A 21,850-nucleotide genomic window follows, 5' to 3' on the forward strand; every position below is an offset into this window, starting at 1 on the left:
CTAGATTAAGGCAGTTATCCCTCCATGGGGGATATGTTCGCAAAGTCCTTTTGTGCACCAGGGATACATCCTGGCTCCACTGTCTGAGGTCTCTTAGACTGCTCAGTCCTTCTGGCTGAGACCCATATTCAGGGGGGCCTGAGTCAGTCCCATGCTGGCTTCCCAGCTATCAGTCTGGGGGCCCGTTAGCTCCTCCTTGTTCAGGTAAGCTGTCTCTATGTGCTTCTGCCGCATGGTCTTGTCCTCTCCATCTGCTTCTGGGTTCTAGTTCGACTCAGTGTTTATGTATGGGTGTTTGCTCCTATTTTCAACAGGCATTAGTTGAGGGCTCCATGGAGAAGTTAGTTGTTGATCTCACTCTCCGGGAAGGACATTTATGATAGCCTTTCCACGGAAGCTGAGATTGTTAGTTGGGAGCAGTCTTGTAGTTCTCTCAACCTTTCTTTGTGTTCAATTTTATCTTCAAACCAATATTGGCTCCCTCTTTTATGTTCTCTGTCTCTGTCTCTGTCTCTCTCTCTTTCCTATCTTCCATTCCTAACCAGGCTCAATCCTCCTGGTCGCACATGCCTTCCTCTCCCCCCCCCCCCCCCCCCCGCCATTTTCTCCTACTTCTCTCTCCATTCACTGTCTTCCCCCACTTCACCTGAGCTCTGGGGGACTTGTCCCTTCCCAGTTCTGTGAGGGACTTTATATGAATCTCTTAGCATATACCTTGTATCCTAGTTCATCTGGTGATGTGAATTATAGGCTGGTGATCATTTGATCTAGGTCTAAAATCCATATATGAGTGAGTACATACTGTGTTCCTCTTTTTGTGACTGGGTTACCTCATTCAGGATGGTTTCTTCAAGTGCCATCCACTTGCCTGCGAATTTCAAGATACCATTATTTTTTTCTGCAGAGTAGTATTCCATTGTGTAGATGTGCCACATCTTCATTAACCATTCTTCAATTGAGGGGCATCTAGGTTGCTTCCAGGTTCTTGCTATTACAAATAGTGCTGCTATGAACATAGTTGAACAGATGTCTTTGTTGCATGGATGTGAATCCTTTGGGTATATGCCTAAGAGGGGGATTGCCGGGTCCTGTGGTAAACTAATTCCCATTTTCCTGAGGAACCGCCATACTGATCTCCAAAATGGCTGTATGAGTTTGCACTCCCACCAGCAGTGGAGGAGTGTTCCCCTTTCTCCACATCCTCTCCAACATAAGTCATCACTGGTGTTTCTAATTTTAGCCATTCTGGCAGGGGTAAGATGGTATCTCAAAGTTGTTTTGATTTGCATTTCCCTGATAGCTAAGGATGTGGAGCATTTTCTTAAGTGTCTTTCAGCCTTTTTGATTTCCTCCATTGAGAATTCTTTCTTCAGTTCTGTACCCCATTTTTTAATAGGGTTATTTGGTGTTTTGTTGACTAGTTTCTTGAGTTCTTTGTGTATTTTGGAGATCAGCCCTTTGTCGGATATAGGGTTGGTGAAAATCTTTTCCCAGTCTGTGGGCTGCCGTTAGGTCTTGTCGACTGTGTCCTTTGCCTTACAGAAGCTTCTAAGTTTGAAAAGGTCCCATTTATTAATTGTTTCTTTCAGTGTCTGTGCCCCTGGAGTTATGTTCAAGAAGCGGTCTCCTATACCAATTTGTTCAAGGGTACCTCCTACTTTCTCTTCTAAGAGGTTCAATGTGGCTGGATTGATGTTAAGGTCTTTGATCCATTTGGACTTGAGTTTTGTGCATGGCGACAGACATGGGTCTATCTGCAGTCTTCTACACACCCTCATCCAATTGTGCCAGCACCATTTGTTGAAGATGCTGTCCTTGCCCCATTGTATAATTTTAGCTGTTTTGTTGAAAATCAGGTGTTCATAGGTGCATGGATTAATATCAGGATTTTCAATTCGATTCCACTGGTCTACCTGTCTATTTTTATGCCAATACCAGGCTGTTTTCAGAACTATAGCTCTGTAGTAGAGCTTAAACCTGACACCCTTTTCTAAACGCATGGCACACATACATAAATGTAGGCAAACGGTCATAAATATTTTTTTAAACCTAAAAATGTTTTTAAAAGCCGGTGTTGGTGGTGCACGCCTCTAATCCCAGCACTTGGGAGGCAGAAGCAGGTGGATATCTGTGAGTTTGAGGCCAGCCTGGTCTACAGAGTGAGTACCAGGACAGGCTTGAAAACAATACAGAGAAACCCTGTCTCAAAAAAAACCCAATAAATAAAAATGTTTTTTAAAAAACTGATGCTTGGGGGCTGGAGAGATGGCTCAGTTGTTAAGAGCACTGGCTGCTTTTTCCAGAGGACCTGGGTTCAATTCCCAGCACTCACATGACAGCTCACAACCTTCTAAAACTCCACTTCCAGGGAATCTGACACCCTCAAACCAATGCACATAAAATAAAGTCGAATAAATTTTAAAAACAAAACAACTGATGCTTAAGAGACTCCAACAAGATGGCTCAAGTTGGTAAAGGTATCTGTTGCCAAGCCAGATGACCTGAGTTCAATCCCTGGGATCCACTGGGGGAAGGAGAGACCTGACTCCTGCAAGTTGTCTTCAGACCTCCACATACAGGATGTGGTACGTGTGCACATACTCACACACACAATGAATGAATTAAAACACAATTAAAAAAAAAAAACAAAAAGCAAAAAACAGCTGGGCAGTGGTGATGCACGCCTTCAATCCCAGTACTGGGGAGGCAGAGGCAGGCAGATTCTACAAAGTGAGTTCCAGGACAGGCTCCAAAGCTACAGAGAAACCCTATCTCAAAAAATCAAAAAACAAACCAACAAAACAACAACAAACTCTGATAGGCTCATCTGATGAGTGGTGGTGGCACATGCCTTTAATCCCAGCACTTGGGAGGCAGAGGCTAGTGGATCTCTGTGAGCTCAAGACCAGCCTGGTCTACAAAGATTTTCAGGATAGCCAGGGCTGTTATACAGAGAAATCTGTCTTGAAGAAACAGACATGGGCTGGAGAGATGGCTCAGAGGTTAAGAGCACTGGCTGCTCTTCCAGAGATGCAGAGTTCAATTCCCAGCAACCACATGGTGGCTCACAATCATCTATAATCAGATATGGCACCCTCTTCTGGCTTGCAGGCATACATATAGGCAGTATACATAATAAATAAACAGTATACACAATAAATAAATCTTTAAAAAATAAAAGAAAAAAACAGACACACACACACACACACACACACACACACACACACACACACTAAGAAAAAACTAACAATGGCTCTACCACTGGGCTTATCCCTAGATCATATCCCATAGCCTTCTCTTGAGGTTCTGCAGCCTGTCTAGGGAGCTCCATGTAGAGGAACACACAGGTCCAGGAGGTGTGCAGGGGTCTTTCCCCATACAATCACATCCCTGGGGTCTGTCTTTCCCAAGGTGTACAGACTGCTTTGGGAAATTTTCTCAGTCACTGTCTGCTACCATTCTGCCTACACCACCTGCATGAAGCAAGATGTTTACAGAAATCCCTTGTGTGCTCCCCTGGGAGCAAACGCTTTGAAGGAAGGACTGTGTGGGGGGTCTGTGATAGGTGGTTCAACCTGTAAAGGCTAGGCTCATACATGCAACGCCAGAATACTGCATGGTGCCTGGAGCTTTGGACTCAATTGATGCATTTCCTCTTCCAGATAGGCAGGGTTTCCACCGTGCACTGGAGTGTCCAGCCCTGGAATGTACCTGCAGGGCCATTCCTCGGCTGTGTGACGTTGAACCAGCTATTTAATTACTTCGAGCCTCAGTTTCCTGTTCTATAAATGGGGAAACTTTGGACCCCCACCTCAAAGCTGACAGATGCCAAGGGATCAGAACACCTGTGTTATTGACGTTGTTATCACTACCATCGCTATCTTGTCATGTCTAACTCAGAAGATCATGAGTTCAGGCTTCACTGAGACTTCAGCCTCCCTGCTGCAGACAGCCTTTGGATATCATCCCTGCCATTGATTAACAGCCTGGGACTAGTTTCACTAGAAACAACCTCTGTGTGTCCCTGGTCCCCATAACTCCACTCCAGCTTTGGCTACATGTCCTCTGCACAAATGAGAAGAAAGACATCTGTGCACAGGGAGTGCACCCTGGACCAGGCACACACAAACTCTTGAATGAGACTCTGCGCTGGGAGAATAGCTGAGAATAATTTTACTTCTCTTTGGGAGGCTAATGGGTGGGGGAGGTGGGGAGAGGAAGAGCCTTAAAAAGAGCAATCAATATACAAAGACGCCAGACTCCCAAGGAAGCACCATGGCCACTAAGCCGGACTGACCCTCGGGTGGGGTCCGAGGCCCAGGTGGCCCTTGGGCCGGGCTAGAGTCCTGGTGGGAGGCGAAGCGAGGCGGGACGGGCCAGGCGTGGGAGGGCGAGGCCGGGCCCCCAGTCCTGCCTTGGCCCTGGGAATGTCCTCCCTGTGTCCGGGCCCGGCGAGGGGTTAATGCTATGGCCGGCGGGGGCCGGGGGCCTGGCGGGCTCTGCGGGAGATCAGTGGGGCGGGAGGCGCCGCTCGGCCAGGCTTCCGCGGCCCAGCACCTCGCCGCTGAACTGGTAGGTGAGCTTCTTCTTAACTTTCTTCACCTCGCCGGTCTTGCCGTAGTTGCGCAGCGCGCGCGCCATCTTCTGGTAGGTCATCTTCTTGCGGTTGCCCTTCTGGATGCCCCAGCGGTGCGCCAGCGCCTCCTTGTGCTTGGATGAGAACTGGAAGGTGCCCTTGTCCTTGTCCACCCACCAGATGCTGTCCTTCATGTCGCCGCTGCGCAGCAGGTCCAGCAGGAACTGGTACAGGCGAATCTTCTTCTTGCTGCCTGGCAGCGGGAGAGGGGCAGTCAGGTGGGGTGTGGACGGGACGCAGGGAGTTTCCAGGAACCCTCCCAGCAGCCCCTCCTGACCCTGGTAGGTGCAAGCACATACGTACCTACTCCCACTCACGTTCACACCCCTCTATGCATACATGTCCCTGCACCTACATGTCACAAGTATCCATCCATACATATATCTATTCTCACATATCTACATGCCTATCCACAGGCCCCCACATATAGGCACTCACACATTCACAAACACACACTTAGAATACCTCACACACTCACAAGACCTCACAAATTCACCATCCATAGGCCCACACACGCTCACAGGACTTTATACACATCCACAGGCCCTCACAATCATAGGAATTCACATGCTCACAAGCCCCACGCTCACAGGCCTTCACATATACTTACAAGGTCTCCATTCACACACTCACATAATACTGATGCACACACACAAGCCCTCAAATTTGAACGAGATGCCTGTTCACTCACAACACAGACTCAGAGACTTGTACAGTAGAATCATCCACAAGCATACAGAGAGAGAGGGAGAGGGAGAACGCTCTGAAACACGGCTTCTGAGCCAGTTGGCCTTGGCTAGGGATATGCAAGGGTTGTAAATGCAGTTAGGATCAGCTGGATCAGGGGCTGGGCCCTACCTGTCTCCCCATGCAGAAGACCAGGCCCAGGCTCCAAGCCATCAGCTTCTCCATCAGACACCTCCAATGGGGGGCTCTGCCTCTCACCCTCCTCATCATCTGAGCTCTGCTGGTGGGCTGGGGACAGGGATTGGTAAGGGTGGCACAGCCGGGACATGTAGGGAACCTGCAAAGAGAATAAATGATGGACTAGAAGGCAAGAAGGGATAACCCAGAGCTGCAGCAGGGGTGGGCTGAGTGACAGAAAGAGTGCCAGCGTGGCCAGCAGGGGCAGGAATACTAAGAAGGGAAAACTAGAGGCTAGTCTGGACCAGAACTCAGGGATGCAGGTGATGGTACACGCTAGTTGTTGAGCCTACCAGCCTTCCCCCTGCAGCCTCTGGTTTGGGGCAGGCGGGAGCATACTTTATTCTCATGCATGCCAAGGGGCCGCCTGGCCTGACAGTGCACTAGGGAAGGAGGGGTGCTGGGGAGCAGGGAGTTGGTTATAAGGAAGTGAGTAGGGCTTAAGAAGAGGGTGCTGAGTCAATGAAAAGACAGTGAAAGTCAGTGAGGCATGACAGACATTGCTGGTTGGGGTTAGGGTCCCTGGAGCAGGGAAGGGCCAGCAATGAAGATTAATGGGGAGCCAGGAAGTCAGTAGAGGGTGGCATTCAGTGGCTCAGATACTGGGTTCATGAAGAGATAGTGAATAGGGACTGGAGTCAGTGGGACCCTAAGGGCCCACAAACAGGAATGGGTGGGAAAAGACAGCTGAGGGCTGGGGGCCATATGGAGTTTGTCCATTCTCTGTGAGATAAAGGTATGGCTTCATAAGGTCAATCAGGAGGTCAGCACAGCCGTTGGGGTACCAGCTGCCGTTGGCTCTGCGGAGCAGGAAGCCATGTTGAGTAAGAGCCTATGTTAGCTTCCTGTGAAGCTTCCATGCCTCACCACAGGCCTGGAGGTCCAGGGGACGGAGGACAGCCATAAGCACGCACCTGGTGGTTAATGTTGACGTGGGGCGGTGGCATGGTGGTATCGAGGATGTGCATCTGCTCCAGCTCCATATGACGGTAGAGCTGCTGCAGCTGTGGGGCCTGCACACTCTGCAGCTCCGTGAAGTGGTTCTCAGGGAAGCTCTCAAACTCGCTGTGTACGTGGTGTGTGGGGAAGTCCCAGTAATGATCTGTGGGGACAGTCAGGGAGGAGGGGGTGAGCCAGGGTGCCAGGACAGGCAAAGGACAGAACAACACAAAATAATCATTCAGATGGAGCCAAAAGTTTGCATTAACCAGCTCCCATAATTCCATGTGCTACAGTCACTGCTACTTTATAGAGAGGTTCCCAAGATTAAAGTCCTTAACAGTGAGTCTCCAGTCATGCCCCATGTTGTTCTCAGCAACCCTGGGACTGGGCACAGGGACACACGGGTTCTTCTGAGTCCAAGTCTGCACCTGGGTTTTGCCCTGTATTGGCTGTGTGACCTTAGCACAGGCCTAGGCCTGTCTGGCCTCAGTGGGCCCACATAGAAAATAGGTGGCATTGTCGTTAGAAGATTACAAATGGGCTCACATTCATATGGGTTCTAGACCCAGAGCAGGCCTCGGAAAAATCAACCCCTGCCTAATGAACCTTCCACGGATCCTGACTACCTAAAGTCACAAGCATGGGTTCTTGCCACATGATCAGGGTGTGATTGCAAAGTCACAGGGCTGACATTTCTCACACACCAGAGTTTGCCGAAACCTATGGCACTGCTTCCGTAAAACCACAGCCAGGGGTAGCCACACCCAGGTTCCCAGGAGGCTGAAGGGACAGATTTCCCCAGAAAGCCCCCGTGGGTGTCTGGTGTCTGTGGCAGGGTGCACCCAACTCCAGGAAACAGCCACATAGCCCTGGGAAGAGTTATAGTGTGGTTTCTCAGGGCACCTTTTCCAGGAATAAAAATTGCTGCCTATCTGAGGGACTCCTTGGGCACAGTTTGGGGTCCAAAAGAAAGTATGGTATGGGGCTAGTGAGATGGTAAAAGCTGGTAAAAAGCTCTTACCGCCATGGCGACCTGAGTTCAATTACCAGGACCTACAGAGTGGAAGGCAAAGCCAGCTCCTGTAAGCTGGCCTCAGACTTCCACATACATGCTGTCAAACCTGCACATGCATATATAAATAAATAAATTTAAAGAGAAGAAGGGGGGAAATGAGACTGTGGTGTGAAAAGAGGGGTTTCCTTATGTGACCTAAAGGAGGAGTGTGGAAGATGCCAGACCAGGGCGAGTCCACCAGGAACATTTGCATATGGACATGCATGCTATCGTCTTCTTTCTTTTTCTTTGTCTCTCACTGTACAAACACATCCTTATCCACATATCCCCTAAGAAATGACATATGCTTTGCAGCTATGTAGTAGGTATCACAGGACTCTTCTTAAAATTACATTTATTTATTATTTGTTGGGGAAAATATACTGTGCATGTGTGGTCAGAGGACAACTTTCAGGAGTTGGTTCCCTCCTTCCACCACAGGGGTCCCAAATCAAACTGAAGATGGAGATAAGTGCCTTTACCTGCTGAGCTGTTTCACCCATCCATGTTGAGACAGGGTCTCATCCAGGCTGAGTTTGAACTTGTGACCATCCAGATTTAGCCTCTTGAGGTTCAGGGTTACAAGCCTGGCTTTTTCCTCATCCTGCTCAGTGGTGTTGTGCTGTGTGGCCTTAGACTTTTTTTCCCACTGATTCTGTTATCCATTCCCCTGCTTAAGAGGTCGTTACTAAGCTCTTGTTCCCGTGCAACATCTTTTGGGACAGGCAACAGGGACCCACCTCTAGGAGGCTATGTGGCACATAAAAGAAAAAGTACACAGCTTGAAGCTGCATTCAAACCCCAGCTGCAACATTTACTGCTGCATGGCATGAGCTTCCTCATCTGAATGGGTCTGATAAGTTATACCCATCTTATCCATATACTGTGAGTGATAGTGAGTTACATGTGCTTTGAATAAAGCCTGGTGTAAAGGAAGAACACTTGGTCTCATTATGCTCGATTGGTCTGCAGAGCCTATGTAAGCACGTCTGTATTCTCAACAATCAGAAAGTAGAGACCAAGGGCAAGCTACATAGTGACACACACCTTTGATCCCAGCACTCCAGAGGCACGGGCAGACTGACCTCTGTAAGTTCAAGACTACCTTATCTGCATGCATTCCAGGCTATGTTTTGTGTCAGAAACAAAGGTTTGAAGCCAAAGTCTGGAGAAATACCTCAGTGGTTAAGGGCACTTGCTACTATTACAGGGAACAGGGCATTGAGTTCCTTGGACCTGTATGTCAACTCACAATCTCCTGTAACTCCAGCTCCAGGAGATTCAACATTCTCTTCTGGGTTCCTAAAACACACACACACACACACACACATACACACACACACACACACACAGAGAGAGAGAGAGAGAGAGAGAGAGAGAGAGAGAGAGAGAGAGAGAGAGAGAGAAATAATAACCTCTTCCCACAAAACAAGGTTTCTCTGTATTGCTTTGGAGCCTGTCCTGGAACTAGCTCTGTAGACCAGGCTGTCCTCTGCCTCTCAAGTGCTGGGATTAAAGGAGTGCACCATCAATGCCCAGCTATAAAAATATTTTTTAAAGATTGAGGCTGCCTTTGGCTAGAAAGCAAGATCTTATCTCAAAACAAAAACAAAAAGGGCTAGGGTTATAGCATAGTGGTAGAGCACTTGCCTCCAGTGCACAAAGTCCTGGGTTCAAGACCCAGGACCAAAAACAAAGGTTATTAAACCTGAAAGGGCAGAGCAGGGCTCTAGGATTGGATTGCAGACCCAGCTTCCTCTTCAGTAGGTCAGCTTCAACACCTTCCTGGCCATTGCCATTTACCTTCCCCTGTCCATCCCCAGCCGACTCCAGCTCCAGGGACAGGAACCCTGAATGTTTGCAGCTCTCTAGGTGTGAGCTGAAAGGCTTCTGGCCTAAGGCCTTGCAGCCCCACCACACCTCTACTAGCTCACTGTGCTATTTGAAGCCTAAGGCTAGCATTTCCCAAAGCTACTGTGGATAACAAGAGTGTGAAGCACAGCAGGAGAATGTGAGACTCTGCCCTCTGTTCTCAGTCTCCTGAAGGCAATGACCCACACTCCCTCAACTACAATGGTTTCAAAACTTCACCTTTCCCCTTGATTTGGGTGCCCAAGCAATTATGTAACCAACAGTCTGGTAGGCAAACACATTTCAAATACAGGTCCCAGAGAGAAGTTCAACAAATCATTCAAAGAACAAAAGTTAGCCATTCAGGCTCATTTCTTGTGTCTCACTCTATAGTCCAGGCTATAGACTATTTACCATGTAACCTAGGATAGCCTTTAATTCATGGTAATCCTCTCGCTTTATTACAGATTTGAACCATCATGCTTGGTTCTAGACAACTCTCTCTCTCCCTCTCTCTGAAACAGAGTCTCATGTAGCACAGGCTAGCCTCAGATTTGCTATACAGCAGAGAATGATCTTGAAGCCTTCATCCTCCTGTGTCTACATCCCAAGTTCCAGGGTTACCACCATGTACCAACACACTTGGCTTGGACAACTCTTCATGAACGCAGTGTCTAACTTTGTTCTGTCCCTTTATTGTGCCACTTTATCTTCTGCCTAGAGGCTACTCACACACCCCATTAGCATAACTCTCTGCTCTTCAGAGACTATCATCATGTAATTTGCATTTCTGGCGACAGCTTCATGTCCATTTTCTACAGCCTGTAGGCATCCATCATGCAGAAGGTCTCAATGCTTGAGTGCACCAAGCATTGTGCTAAGACTGTAACCTACTTTATTTCTTTAAGCTCTACTCTAACTCTGAGGAGGTACAGGCTAGAGTGGGCCCTCCTTTTGACAGTTAAGGAAGCTGTGACTCAAAAGGTTATGTCCTGCCTTTAATCCAGCACTTGAGAAGCAAAGGCAGGTGGATCTCTGTGAGTTTGAGGCCAGTCTGGTCTACATAGCAAGTTCCAGAACAGCCATGGCTACATACAGAGACACTGTCTCAAAATTTAAAAAAGAGAAAGAGAGAGAAGGAAAGACAGGCAGAAAGGAAGGAAGGAAGGAAGGAAGGAAGAAAAAAAGAAAGAAAGAAGAGGTTAAGTCCTTTGTTTATAGTGGCCACTGGTAGCGTGGTGTTATGTTCCAAACCTACTTTTGTGTAATTCCAGAGGATGAACTCTTACTAAACTGTGCCACTCTGGAAATCAAAGCTATTGCTGTAAGTATGTTAGCTTTAAAAAAGACCTGTGGTGCCCCTGAAAACCTCTACTCTTCCACCTGTCCATCCAACCATTATCCACGTATCTAGCCACCCATCACACAACCTCCATCTACCTATCAGCTGCTTGTAACTCACCCAGCCAAAAAGAGAGCCCACTTTTTTTTTTTCCTGACAGGGTCTTGATATATGAGCTAGGCTGGTCCCATGTGCTGAGATCACAATTGAGTACCACTACACCTGGGAATCCATTTGTCTTGATCTTTCCTTTCTTTCTTTCTTTCTTTCTTTCTTTCTTTCTTTCTTTCTTTCTTTCTTTTTTTCCAGACAGGTTTCTCTGTGTAGCTCTGGCTGCCCTGGAACTCACTCAATAGACCACTCTGGCCTCAGACCCACAGAGATCTTTTTGCCTCTGCCTTCCAAGTGCTGGGATTAAAGGATCACACCACCACTGCATAATTGATCTTTTATTTTTCTAACCCCTCATCCCTATTCTTACATAGTTGTTACTAGGACAAAAACAAGGTGATATTCAGATTACAAAACATCAAGCCATAAGAGTCACTCAGATGACCTTATCCTCAGAACAGAAATCCCAGCCTGAAACCCGGAGCTATTCCCAGAAAAATCAAAGTACTTTCAAAACCGAAGACTGGGAACTGGAGAGAGGGCTCAGTGTTTAGAGCACTCACTGTCTTCTAAAGGACCTGAGTTCAGTTCCCAATACACATATCAGGCAGCTCAGAGCAATCCATAACTTGAGCTCCAAGGGATCTAACACCCCTGACCTCTGAGGACACATGCACTCACATGTACACACACATGCAGACACATACACCTACACATAATTAAAAATAACAAAAACAAATCTTTATAAAAGAGAACATTAAAGCCTTCCTTAACTATAAGCAAGTTCAAGGCTAGCCTAAGTCATATGAAGCCATGTCTCAACAAAACAAAACAACAAAAAGCAAAGATGAGGAATCAAGAAAATAGCCCCCCCAAAAAAATACTTCTTAGGGGATTGCTATCACTGCCAGATAGCACCCCTCTGGAAAAGCCTGCACATATGTTTTGGAGGCCCAGAGAGCAAAAGGCTCATGGCACTCGTTTCTAGATACTATGTATCCTGGTTACTGAAGTTTTTTTATTCCCCTGACACAAAGTTGAATCTGACAGTTCCTGCATCCTATTCACTGCACCTCATCTAGCCTGGCACAGAAAAGACACTTGCTGTATTTATCATACAGAAAAGTTAATGTGAGGTGGGTGGAAGGTTTGGTAGGTGGAAGGCAAGATAGTTGCAAAGTAGGGTGAGTGGAGCTGAATAGACTCCAGGCTTGTGACTACCGGCAATGTCTAACCCTTTTGTTTCAGTGTGTGTGTGTGTGTGTGTGTATGTGTGTGTGTGTGTGTGTGTTGCATATATGTGCGTGTGTGGATGAGTGTGCACATGCAGAAGCCAGAGGGGGACTTCAAGGGTCTTTCTCTGTCAATCTACACCTTTTTTTTTCTTTGAAGCAGTCTCTCCCTGATCATGGTGGTGTACACCTAGTACTTGAGGGGAGGCAGGCAGATCTCTGTGAGTCTGAGGCCAGCCTGATCTACATAATGAGTTCAAGGACAGCCAAGGCTACACAGCAAAACTCTATCTCAGTAGAAGGAGGAAGAGAAGGAGGAGGAGAGAAAAGAGAAAGAGTGTCTCACTGAACCAGACATTCACCCATTCTGACTAGGCTGGCTGGCCAGGAAGCTCTCAGGATCCGACCCTACTGCTAGGGTTGCAGCCATCGGTAGCTATACCTGACTTTTATGTAGTTCTGGGATTGCAAGTCAGGTCCTTATGCTTGCATAGCAAACAGTCTTGCCTACTGAGCCACCTCCCTGGCCTTATGTCTATTTCTTTTTGTCTCTGTTGCCACTACTCTTGCCCCAGCCTCCATTGTGTCTTGCATTAGGAAAACGATGGAGCAATGCCTGTTTTTCTAAGTGCCCTTCATCCAGATCCCATCCCAGTCTCCCTCTCATCTGTTGCCTATTCAGCAACCAATGGGACCATTTAAAATTGTGGTGGTGCATACCTTTAATTCTGCCTCTTGGGAGATAACTGGTTTGAGGTTAGCCTGAGTATATGGTGAGGCCCAAGAGAGAAAGAAAGGTATGGGGTGGGGGAAGGACTGTGAAGAGGTAAGGAGAGAGGGAAAGAAAAGGAGAAGAACTTCCAGAGAGACAAAAGTGTAAAAAATAAAATAAAAATCTAGATTATAGCTGAGCATGGTGGCATGTGCCTTTAATCCCAACACTCAGGAGGCAGAGGCAAGTAGATCCCTGGGTTTGAGGTCAGCCTGGTTTACAGAGTGAGTCCCTGGACAGCCAGTGATACACAGGGGAACCCTGACTTGAAAAACAAAATAAATGAACAAAACAATCTAGAGTGTAAACAAGAGAATGGTGTCAGATAAGAAAAACTGTACTAACTGGAAGACAGTAGAGAAATGCTTTCAAATTGCTAGCAGAAAACAAGATTTTTTTTTTTCACTCTAAAGTTTGACGTAGCCAAACTGCTGCTTACCAGGTAAGCACATGGAATAGACCGGGAGAGAGGCAACACCATGGCTCAGCCATACCTCACCTCCCACATGGCCTCTCTGGAACTCCTGACAGAGCACCTGCTATAAGACCTGTCCTGGGCTTTTTGTATATAGTGACTCACCTTGTCCTTATAATAATCCTGAAAAGTGGGTGTCATTATGGAAAAGTTAAGACACAGACAAGACGCCCCACATAGCTGTCTGGGTTCTTATTGCCTCTCAACACAACTGAACTACTGAGAAACACAGGGAAAAGGTAGAGTGGACAATCAGAGGACACTGTGGCTCAAGTGTCATAGTCACATGGTCATAACAATGAGTTACCATACAAGAGTGGGAAGCCTGCAGAAATGTGACCATGTGTGTTGTGAATGGTTGTCAAATGTTTCTCTTCGACCAGGCAGTAGTGACACATACCATTAATCCCAGCACTCGGGAGGCAGAGGCAGGTGGATCTCCGTAAGTTTGAAGCCAGCCTGATCTACAGAGTGAGTCCCAGGACAGAGAAACCCATCTCAAAAACAGACAAACAAAAAAAGTTCCTCTTCACAGCCTGCATGAACAGGCTACATGTATCAAACTGGGAGACCAAGCAGATCCATACATACCTGCTCAACAGCTAGAAGGCTGTCAGCAAAAGTCAGTGTCTGTGGGCTGGGGAATGGCTCAGTGGATAAAGCCATGGGCACCCAACCATGAGCACTCTGGTTCAACTCTTAGTACCCACATAAACTCTAGTGGGAGTGTGGCAGCCACCTGAAATCCCAATGCTCTGAAGGAGCACACTGACAAGACACACAATATCAAACACACAGAAAGACAGAGTCTCTGCAAAATACAGTGCCGTCAGAAGCGGGGACATGGGATTGTGAAGGCTCTTCTTCATACACTAGATCCTTACACTGAGACATTGAGAACTTGTTGTTGTAAGATTTATTTGTTTTTATTTTACGTGCATGAGTATTTTCTCTGCATGCATGTCAATGCACCATGTGCATATGTGGTGCTCATGAGTTATAGACAGCTGTGAGTCACTACGTGGGGACCAAGCTTGGGTCCTTTGCAGGAGCAGCTGGTGCTCATATCTGCTGAACCTTCTCTTCAGTCCCTGTGTATTTGTCATTTTAATAGTTAAAAGTTAAGTTTTGAAAATGTATTTAAGGCTGACAAAATGGCACCCACAAGTTGTTCTCTGACCTACACACACACACACACACACACAAATATAAGTGTATTTTCATCTTCATCACACATAAGGTTATTCAGATCATATGATTTCCCTGTTGAGAACTCTCAAGTAGGGTTATCATAGTTTACTGGTGGAGAACTGGCCTAGCAAGTGTGAAGACACAGGATACAACTCATACTCCTCCATGGCCTTCAAGCCTTTTGTGATTGGCCCCTTGATGGTCACTCTGGCTTCATTTTGTCTCCTAGTGATCTGTAGCCCTGTGCCTTCTGCTGAGGGCTTCCTGCCCTTGAATTTGCCATTCTCTACCTCACATGCATGGTCCCTTCTCTTCACTCAGATTTCAACCCACCCATTACCCTCTCAAAGGCTTTCCAGACCATTCATGTGAGCAAGGCTTTTGCACATTGATGAGTAGAGGAGGAGACATGTAAACTGAGAGGCAAGAAGTTGGTAGAATGAATGTGGATTGGGTGGGTAGATGACAGAATGAGCACATGAGTGGTCGGGTGGGTAGAAAGGAAATGTATGGAAGGAAGAATGGTTGGATGGATGGATGGGTGAAGGATGAATGGCTGTCATCCAAGTCAATAAACAGTGGCCTAGATGGCCTCTGTCCTTCTCCCATTCTCCCAGCTCAGTAGTTCTCAATCTGTGGCTTGTGATCCCTCTGGGGGTCAAATATCAGATATCATGTATATCGGATATTACATTACAATTCCCAACAGTAGCAAAATTACAGTTATGAAGTAGCAATAAAATAATTTTATAATTGAGGGTCACCACAGCATGAGGCACTATTAAAGGTCACAGCATTAGGAAGGGTAAGAACCACTGAGGGCCTAGCAGCTTGTTTGGGATACCAACATGCTGACAAGATGTGCTGAGCCCCCTTGTCCTGTTCAGCATGGTACACACAACCTCATAGTGGATACATGTCACCTCATTGGCCTGTTACAATTCTAAGGTGCTTCCATGATCTCAAATTTACAGAGAGGTTGCTTGCCTCAAAGTGACACAGCTGTTGAAACAGCTGTTGAGACCCCAAAGTCTCTGCCCAGCATCACTTTCTTTAGACAAAGACATGGAAGACAGGCAGAAATCACTGGATGTACATGGAAGACAGAAGACATTCCTTGAGTCTTCTAACTTTCAGTAGGTATTAGGAACAGATAGATGTGAAGGACAAAGACAGAAGACTTCCCTCAAGTCTTCTGTAGTAACTTCCAGTATTAGGGATGGATGTGAAGGACAGAAGACTTTTCTTGAGTATTCTCCAGTAACTTCCAGTAGGTATTAGGGACAGCACTGTTACTCAGATGGGTAATGATGGCAGAGGTAGGGAATGGACAGGAAACTCAGAGACACAGGAAAGTGTCTGAAGGAATTCTGGGCGCATGCCTTAAGTAGAATTCCATGATGACCACCAAGAGTCATTCATATAGCCCTACCCCAGATACAAGGAACCCACTTGGGTCCCTGAGCCAAGACTTCCTTGGGTCCCAGGCTTCCTGTGAGGTGCTCACTCCACTGTCCAAACCCAAGCCCCATGTGGTTTCTAGATATTTGGGCAACTGTGTAAAGGCAAACCTGAAGTGGCCAAAGACTTGAAGGAAATGCCTTCAAACCCCGAGGCCCGAACATGGGATCAGGCCAAAGGGAAAGCAGCCAGGATGAGAAAGGGGCTTGGAGCCCGGCTGTGCTTGTAGAGCAGTACCTCCAGGGGGAGCCCTCCTCAAGCCCTCCAACTGCCTGCTGGAAGGATGGATGCGGTATCAATGTCACTCAGACTTGGTTCTTAATCTAGATGAGGGGAACAACTTGGGATAACGTAGGATGAGAAAGAGCCTATGTTATCTGGATGTCACCCAGGGTGTGGGTATTTCTTAGACCCTTTGAATACCTTTAAGAACAAAAGAGTGCATTTGAAAGCCCTTCTCGAACTGGGGGTCTGAAAGAGCCCATGCCCTTGAGGTGGATATACCTCCCCGTAGGGTACACTTCCAGGAAGATTTAATGTTAGATGGCAGGTGAAGAAGGTGTTTGCCTGAACTGTGCAACAGCCCTGGCTGTGGCTGTCAGGTGTGAGGTGTCCCTCAGCTGTGTCACTGTGTTTCTCTGACCTTGAGTCTCCAGATGCAGCATGCAGGATCTGGAAGCCAAGATCCATTTCTGGTGGCCTGTTACCTCCTTGCCCGGGTTCCAGTCACTAAGAGTCTGATCCCTCTCCCCTTCACTTGCTGCAGAACAAGGCTGGGTTTGAGTGGACAGTTGGGGCCAGACTTCTTCCCCACCTCCAACAGACTCCAGGGCCTTGGTGTCTGCCCAACAAGGGATGGTCAGAGACTTTCCCTTGGCCCAGCATTGTTCACCCAGTGGGGGACTGGAGAGATGGCTGTCATGATTGGTGGCCCTTCTGGCATCTAGCAGAAGAGATAAAAAAAAAAAAAAAATGTTGCTAAGCCTCTTATGAACAGAATTACTAAGCTCCAAATCTCAGTAGGGGCCACCAGCCACACAGTAAGGCAGATGGGCTCACTGAAGGGAGTTTTGAATAGTCAAGGACCTCTGTCCCTTGGCTCCCAAAATCGGCCTGGGTGACGTTTGTACAAATAAATCATTAGCATGATAGTCACTGTGATGGCCCTGTGCCTGCCTAGGGCTGAGCTGACCAAGGTTAACAATGAGGGAGGAGTGGGCTGGGCAGACCGTAGCAGCAGGACACAATGTAGTATGGGAGAGTGTGCCGGTGGAATGTGGGTGGCTCTGTGAAAGGCTGTGTGGAGCAGGAAGGCTGGAATTCTATGTGAGCTTGTAACAAGCAAAGAGAGGACAAGGTGGGATTAGTGGTCAGGTAAAAGGACCAAGCATGGGGGAGACTGTCCCGGTCAGAATCCACTGGCCTAGTCAAGTCACTCAGGCTCCCAGCCTATTGTCATTCCTTAAAAGTCCACAGGCCTGCACAGGTCTAAGCCAGATGGGGTCCCAGGGTTTGAGGGGAAGTGGACCAAACATCCCATCCCTAACCCAGAAATTATCTCCAGTTGATAACAGCTCACAAAGGAAAGTTTAGTTTTCTTCAGTGGAGTCTCACCAGGCATATAAGCCACACTTGAAGGCAGGTCCATGCCAGGCAGTAATGGCCAACACAAAACAAACACAGTGGTGTCTTTGGAGGCGTTTTTGTCTCAGTGCTTTGTCTGGGAACTTTTTTTTTTTTTTTTTTTTTTAAAGCTTATGGTCTTTTATATTTGTGAATGTGTGTCTCTATTTTGTTGTTGTTATTTGGTTTGGTTTTTTTGAGACAGGGCTTCTCTGTGTAGCCCTGGCTGTCCTGGAACTCGCTCTTGCCCAGGCTGGCCCTAAACTCACGGAGATCGTGTCTCTACGTTTATATATGTTTCTTGTGCTTTTTCTTTGGCTCTTTTTTTTTTCTCTCTCTGTTTGTTTGTTTTCTCTTATCCTAGTTTGCATGTTTTTACTTTATCTTATTTTTTAAATGCCTATTTTCTTTCTAAAGAAAGAGAGAAAGATAAGGTGCATAATTGAATGGTGGAGAGGTAGGGAGAATCTGGGGAGAGTTAGGGCAGGGGAAACTACAATTAGAATATATCGTATGAAGATAAAGCTATCTTTTTAAAAAGTCCCCAAGGATCAGACAAGGTAAATGAGAAAGAAACAAAATCTGCCCTTGACAGGGAAGATGTTCAATAACAAGGGCTTGGGCAGAAGCTGAAAAATACAGGGATGATGTGGCTGCCCTCATCTTATTCTCAGAATTTCAAGGAGTCATTGTCTCTTTCCAGCCCCAGGCATGTTCAGCACCCAGTCCAGGCTGGGATGAGGGGTGTGGTGGACAATGTACTCACCACTGTGGCTGTCTCCATCACTGCCAATAAAGGAGTAGAAGTCTTGTGTTTGGCGTTGGTATAGTTCAGGTTCGTAAGTAACCAGCTCTTCCGATGGCTGTGGAGAGAGGAAGGTATCAGAGCCTGAACTGTTGAGGACACTCCAGCGAGATTTTCAGCTAAGTCTGAAACCCATAACCTTTCTTGCCTGAGGCACCTGGGAACAACCCATCCTTTGCTTAGAATCCAGAGTGCCCAGGGATACAGGGGGTTAGGCAACGGTAGAAGGTTCAGGGAAGTGGGGCAGAGAGGTCAGAGGTCAACAGAACCAGGGCTGAGAAGAAGGTGCAGCCGCTCCTGTCTTCGGCTCATTCTCCATAACACCCTTACACTTACACCCATGCCTGTGGGGACATACTGCTCTTTGCCATTCACACCGATGCACCCTTCCCCCAAGTGTGCAAATACTTCCTGTGACACCCTTACACCCAAACCCATACGCAGACTCACTCTCACGTGTACACACACTCGCTCTTGGGTTCCTGTCTATATTTCACACACAGGTGTGCTCACCCCCTCATGAGTCTCACATTTCATACAACACTTTCCATCCACTCCTAGGACCAGTCAGAGACACACCACTGTGTACCCACCCTGAAGGCATACATATAGACTGACACACACATGCTCACATAGAAGTCCAGCCTTCAGTCGGTCCACACAGCCTTTCACGGAGCCACCCACATTCCACCTGCACACTCTCCCAACACAACATTGTGTCTCTCTGCCACCCCGCTCTCACTGTTAGCCTCTGTCAGCTCAGCCCTGGGCAGGCACAGAACTGTCACAATGACTACCATGCTGATGATTTACTTATACAAAGGTCACCCAGGCCAGTTTGGGGAGTCAAGGGATGGAGGATCTTGACTGTCCCTTCTCCCTCAGTATCTTTTGATGGAAGACTCCCTGCCCGTTACTTTCTCCTCCCCTCTCTCTTCCCTGCTCCTTGTCCTCACCTTCCTGCCCTTTTCCTCTCCCTCCTCTAGCTTCCTTTCTCTTCTCCCTGCGTCTCTTCCATCTCCTTTCCCACCCTCTCTCACTTGCTTGGGCACAGGGATGTGCACTCCGAGCTTTCTGAGCTTTCCCGACAGTCACCCGGCTTCTCCCCACCCCCGCAGAGTGTGCCCAAGGATTGCACAATAGTTACTGTGGCCTTCAGGCCTTGCTTGGTGAGCCAGTGCTGCCTTGGGAGCCCACCCACTCTAGAGACACTTGGAACGGCCTCTGGGGTTGGAGAGAGGGGTTAAGGAGCTGGTGTAGGAGCTCAAGGTCCTCCCCTTGCCTATTTCTGCCTGGTGTTCCGGAGAGAGAGGTCAAGGGTCAGGGAGAGTGGCTTTACTTGGGGCAGAGTGGCCCCTCTCAGGAACGACTTTCATTACCCATGCTTGCCCTAACACCTTTTGCATCCCAGGTGGGAGAAGATCAAGATGAGGGTGAGGACATTAAGTCTGGCCAGCCCTGTCTACTATACTGTGAGGAGGGCAGAAGCTGCCCCCCTTCCCTAGGTTTCCAGGCAACACACTGGGCCTGGCCCTGTTGCAGGACATTGCCTATGATGTCAGGCCTGGGGTGCCTGCTAGGGCTCTAAGGTCGGGTGGGGTAGAAGAGAGATCGGCCTCTAATTCGGGAAAGCTGAGTCAGGTGGGCAGGCACTGCTCAGCCCTTCCTCACTGTCCCAACACCTCCAAGGGCAGGAGAAAGCCAGAGGGTTGTCTCCAAGGGACTATGACTGCTCTCTACCTAAAGCTGCCACCTTCACTGAAAACAGGAGCAGAGGACATTTGCCCACCTGCTGTGCCCCTGCCTTGTTCCACCCTAACTGCAGTCCAATAATCAAATAATCAATCTAGGTCCTACTCCAGTGCCAATCTCAGTCCCATTCTGGTCCCAGGCCCATCCTTCACCCAATTTCTTATTGAGCCCAGCCCTAGTCACAAATTTAACTGCCATATTTCTGCCAATGCTCTGCTATTGCCCAGCCTTGGCCACTGCCCCCAGACTCTCAGGTCCATGTAGGCCCAAAGCCCAAATACTTGGATCAACCGCCATTCCTGTATGTCAGGCCCCAAACTGAATGTTGGGGACCCATGGGTGACCCAGAGTTCCACCAGCCTTTGTTTCAGGAGCCCACAGGTCATGGGTTGAAACCTTTCCTGCTGCCTCCGGTGGCCCCTAGGCCAGTCCAGATCTCATTATCCATGGCCTCCCAGTAGCCGCCCTCACCGTCTTCAGGCCAGTACCCTGTCCTAGTGCTTGGCCTACCACTGAGCCCCACCTATAAATAGCTGTTCAGGCCCCACCGATCACAGCCCCACCATGGGGCCAGCCGGCAACCCTCAGCCCGCCAGGGCATGCTCTAAGGAAGCCAATGGCCCCTCACTGGGTCTCAGACCAGCAGCTCCGGGGAGGAAACACCGACTTCCCACTGATAGGGAGCCGGAGGACAGTGGGTCGGTTAGTGGGCAGATGGTCACACATCCCAGAGCCCTAGGCTGAGCAGCTAGTGAAGCCCCAGTACTCACAGGGGGGACGAGGGGAAACCCTTCCATTTTGCACGCCTGTAACATCCAGCTGAGCTCCAAGTTGGTCAGATCCCCTGCCTCGGTGGGGATCAGTGCGGATCCCCTCAGGACCAGATGCCCCGTCGGGGGGCTGGACGGTCGTGGGTCAGACGCAGGGCTCAGGCCTGCCCCCTGAGCTACAGGAGCCCTGGGTGAGCCCCCTCCCTTGACATTGCAGGGCCAGCACAAGTTCCTGATTTTATCGAAGGGCCTGCCACTGGGAGATAGTCCCCTTGGGGTGACATCACCGCCCCAGCCCGTTTGCATAAATCTCTTGCGCTACAGGAAGTCTCTGGCCGACTGAGGCAGGTGGTGCTCAAAGGGCTGCCCTGGGAGGCTATGGGGCCAGGCCCCCTGCCCAGAGGAAACTGGGGCTGGGAGGGAGAAAGGCTAGCAGAACCACAGAAGGCCTCTGCTGGCCCAGTCGCTAGGCCTTCTAAGGTTGTCCACTAGTCTTTCAGCCCAATAACACCAATTTCTTCTCAGGCCCCTATTGTGGCCGAGTCATCCTTTGGGGGTCAAAATAGTGACGGCACGGGGTCCCTAATTTCTAGGGTGAATCTGGCTGGTGGAGGACTTTGATCCCAAGGCTGCCAGACTTCACTCTTCCTGTAGACCCTGCAACCCTAGCTCTACCTAAACCAGTCAGGGTCCACAGTGGACCTTGGGTCTAGCACCTCACATCTCTTTTCCTGGTGCGTCAAGGGGGATTCCCTTCCACCTGGAAAGGGCCTTGGCTTTTTATATCCTCCCCTCCCAGCTAAGTACCACAGCTGCTTCCAGATCCCTAGAGACAAGTGTTCCCAGCCCAGATTTCTCAGTTTCCCCAACCCTGAAATGTTAATACCCATCTAGTCTTCCTAGTTTATA

At 48.4% G+C, this 21,850-nt stretch overlaps 1 protein-coding gene across 3 annotated transcripts; it reads right to left on the reverse strand.

Moving 5' to 3' along the window:
• Nucleotides 1-4,150: 4,150 nt before the first annotated feature.
• Nucleotides 4,151-21,265, reverse strand: Spi1 (Spi-1 proto-oncogene). Of its 3 annotated transcripts, none has more exons than XM_051184246.1 (6): nt 20,942-21,226; nt 18,381-18,477; nt 16,635-16,934; nt 6,475-6,662; nt 5,495-5,660; nt 4,151-4,829 (listed from the first exon to the last, which is right to left on the reverse strand). In XM_051184246.1, exons 1-6 carry the CDS (start codon nt 20,984-20,986, stop codon nt 4,510-4,512), a joined length of 1,116 nt encoding a protein of 371 aa, XP_051040203.1. In that variant the 5' UTR covers nt 20,987-21,226; the 3' UTR covers nt 4,151-4,509. The 3 variants fall into 3 exon arrangements, with proteins under 3 accessions (XP_051040203.1, XP_051040204.1, XP_051040205.1); XM_051184247.1 differs by having other exon boundaries at nt 16,806-16,934; nt 20,942-21,223; XM_051184248.1 differs by lacking the exon at nt 16,635-16,934 and having other exon boundaries at nt 20,942-21,265.
• Between the last annotated feature and the right edge of the window lie 585 nt (nt 21,266-21,850).

This window comes from Phodopus roborovskii, unplaced genomic scaffold (genome assembly GCF_943737965.1).
Source record: "Phodopus roborovskii unplaced genomic scaffold, PHOROB, whole genome shotgun sequence".
NCBI classification, from domain to species: domain Eukaryota; kingdom Metazoa; phylum Chordata; class Mammalia; order Rodentia; family Cricetidae; genus Phodopus; species Phodopus roborovskii.

Bases quoted from the DNA above. Each gene is read 5' to 3' on its own strand.
- Spi1 (XM_051184246.1), bottom strand. From the start codon at position 20,986: ATGTTACAGGCGTGCAAAATGGAAGGGTTTCCCCTCGTCCCCCCT. The intron at 6,663-16,634 runs GTCAGAGAAACA...CTGTCCCCACAG, and splicing joins GCTGCATCTGGAGACTCAAG to ATCATTACTGGGACTTCCCC. The intron at 5,661-6,474 runs GTGCGTGCTTAT...TTCTCTTTGCAG, and splicing joins ACGTCAACATTAACCACCAG to GTTCCCTACATGTCCCGGCT.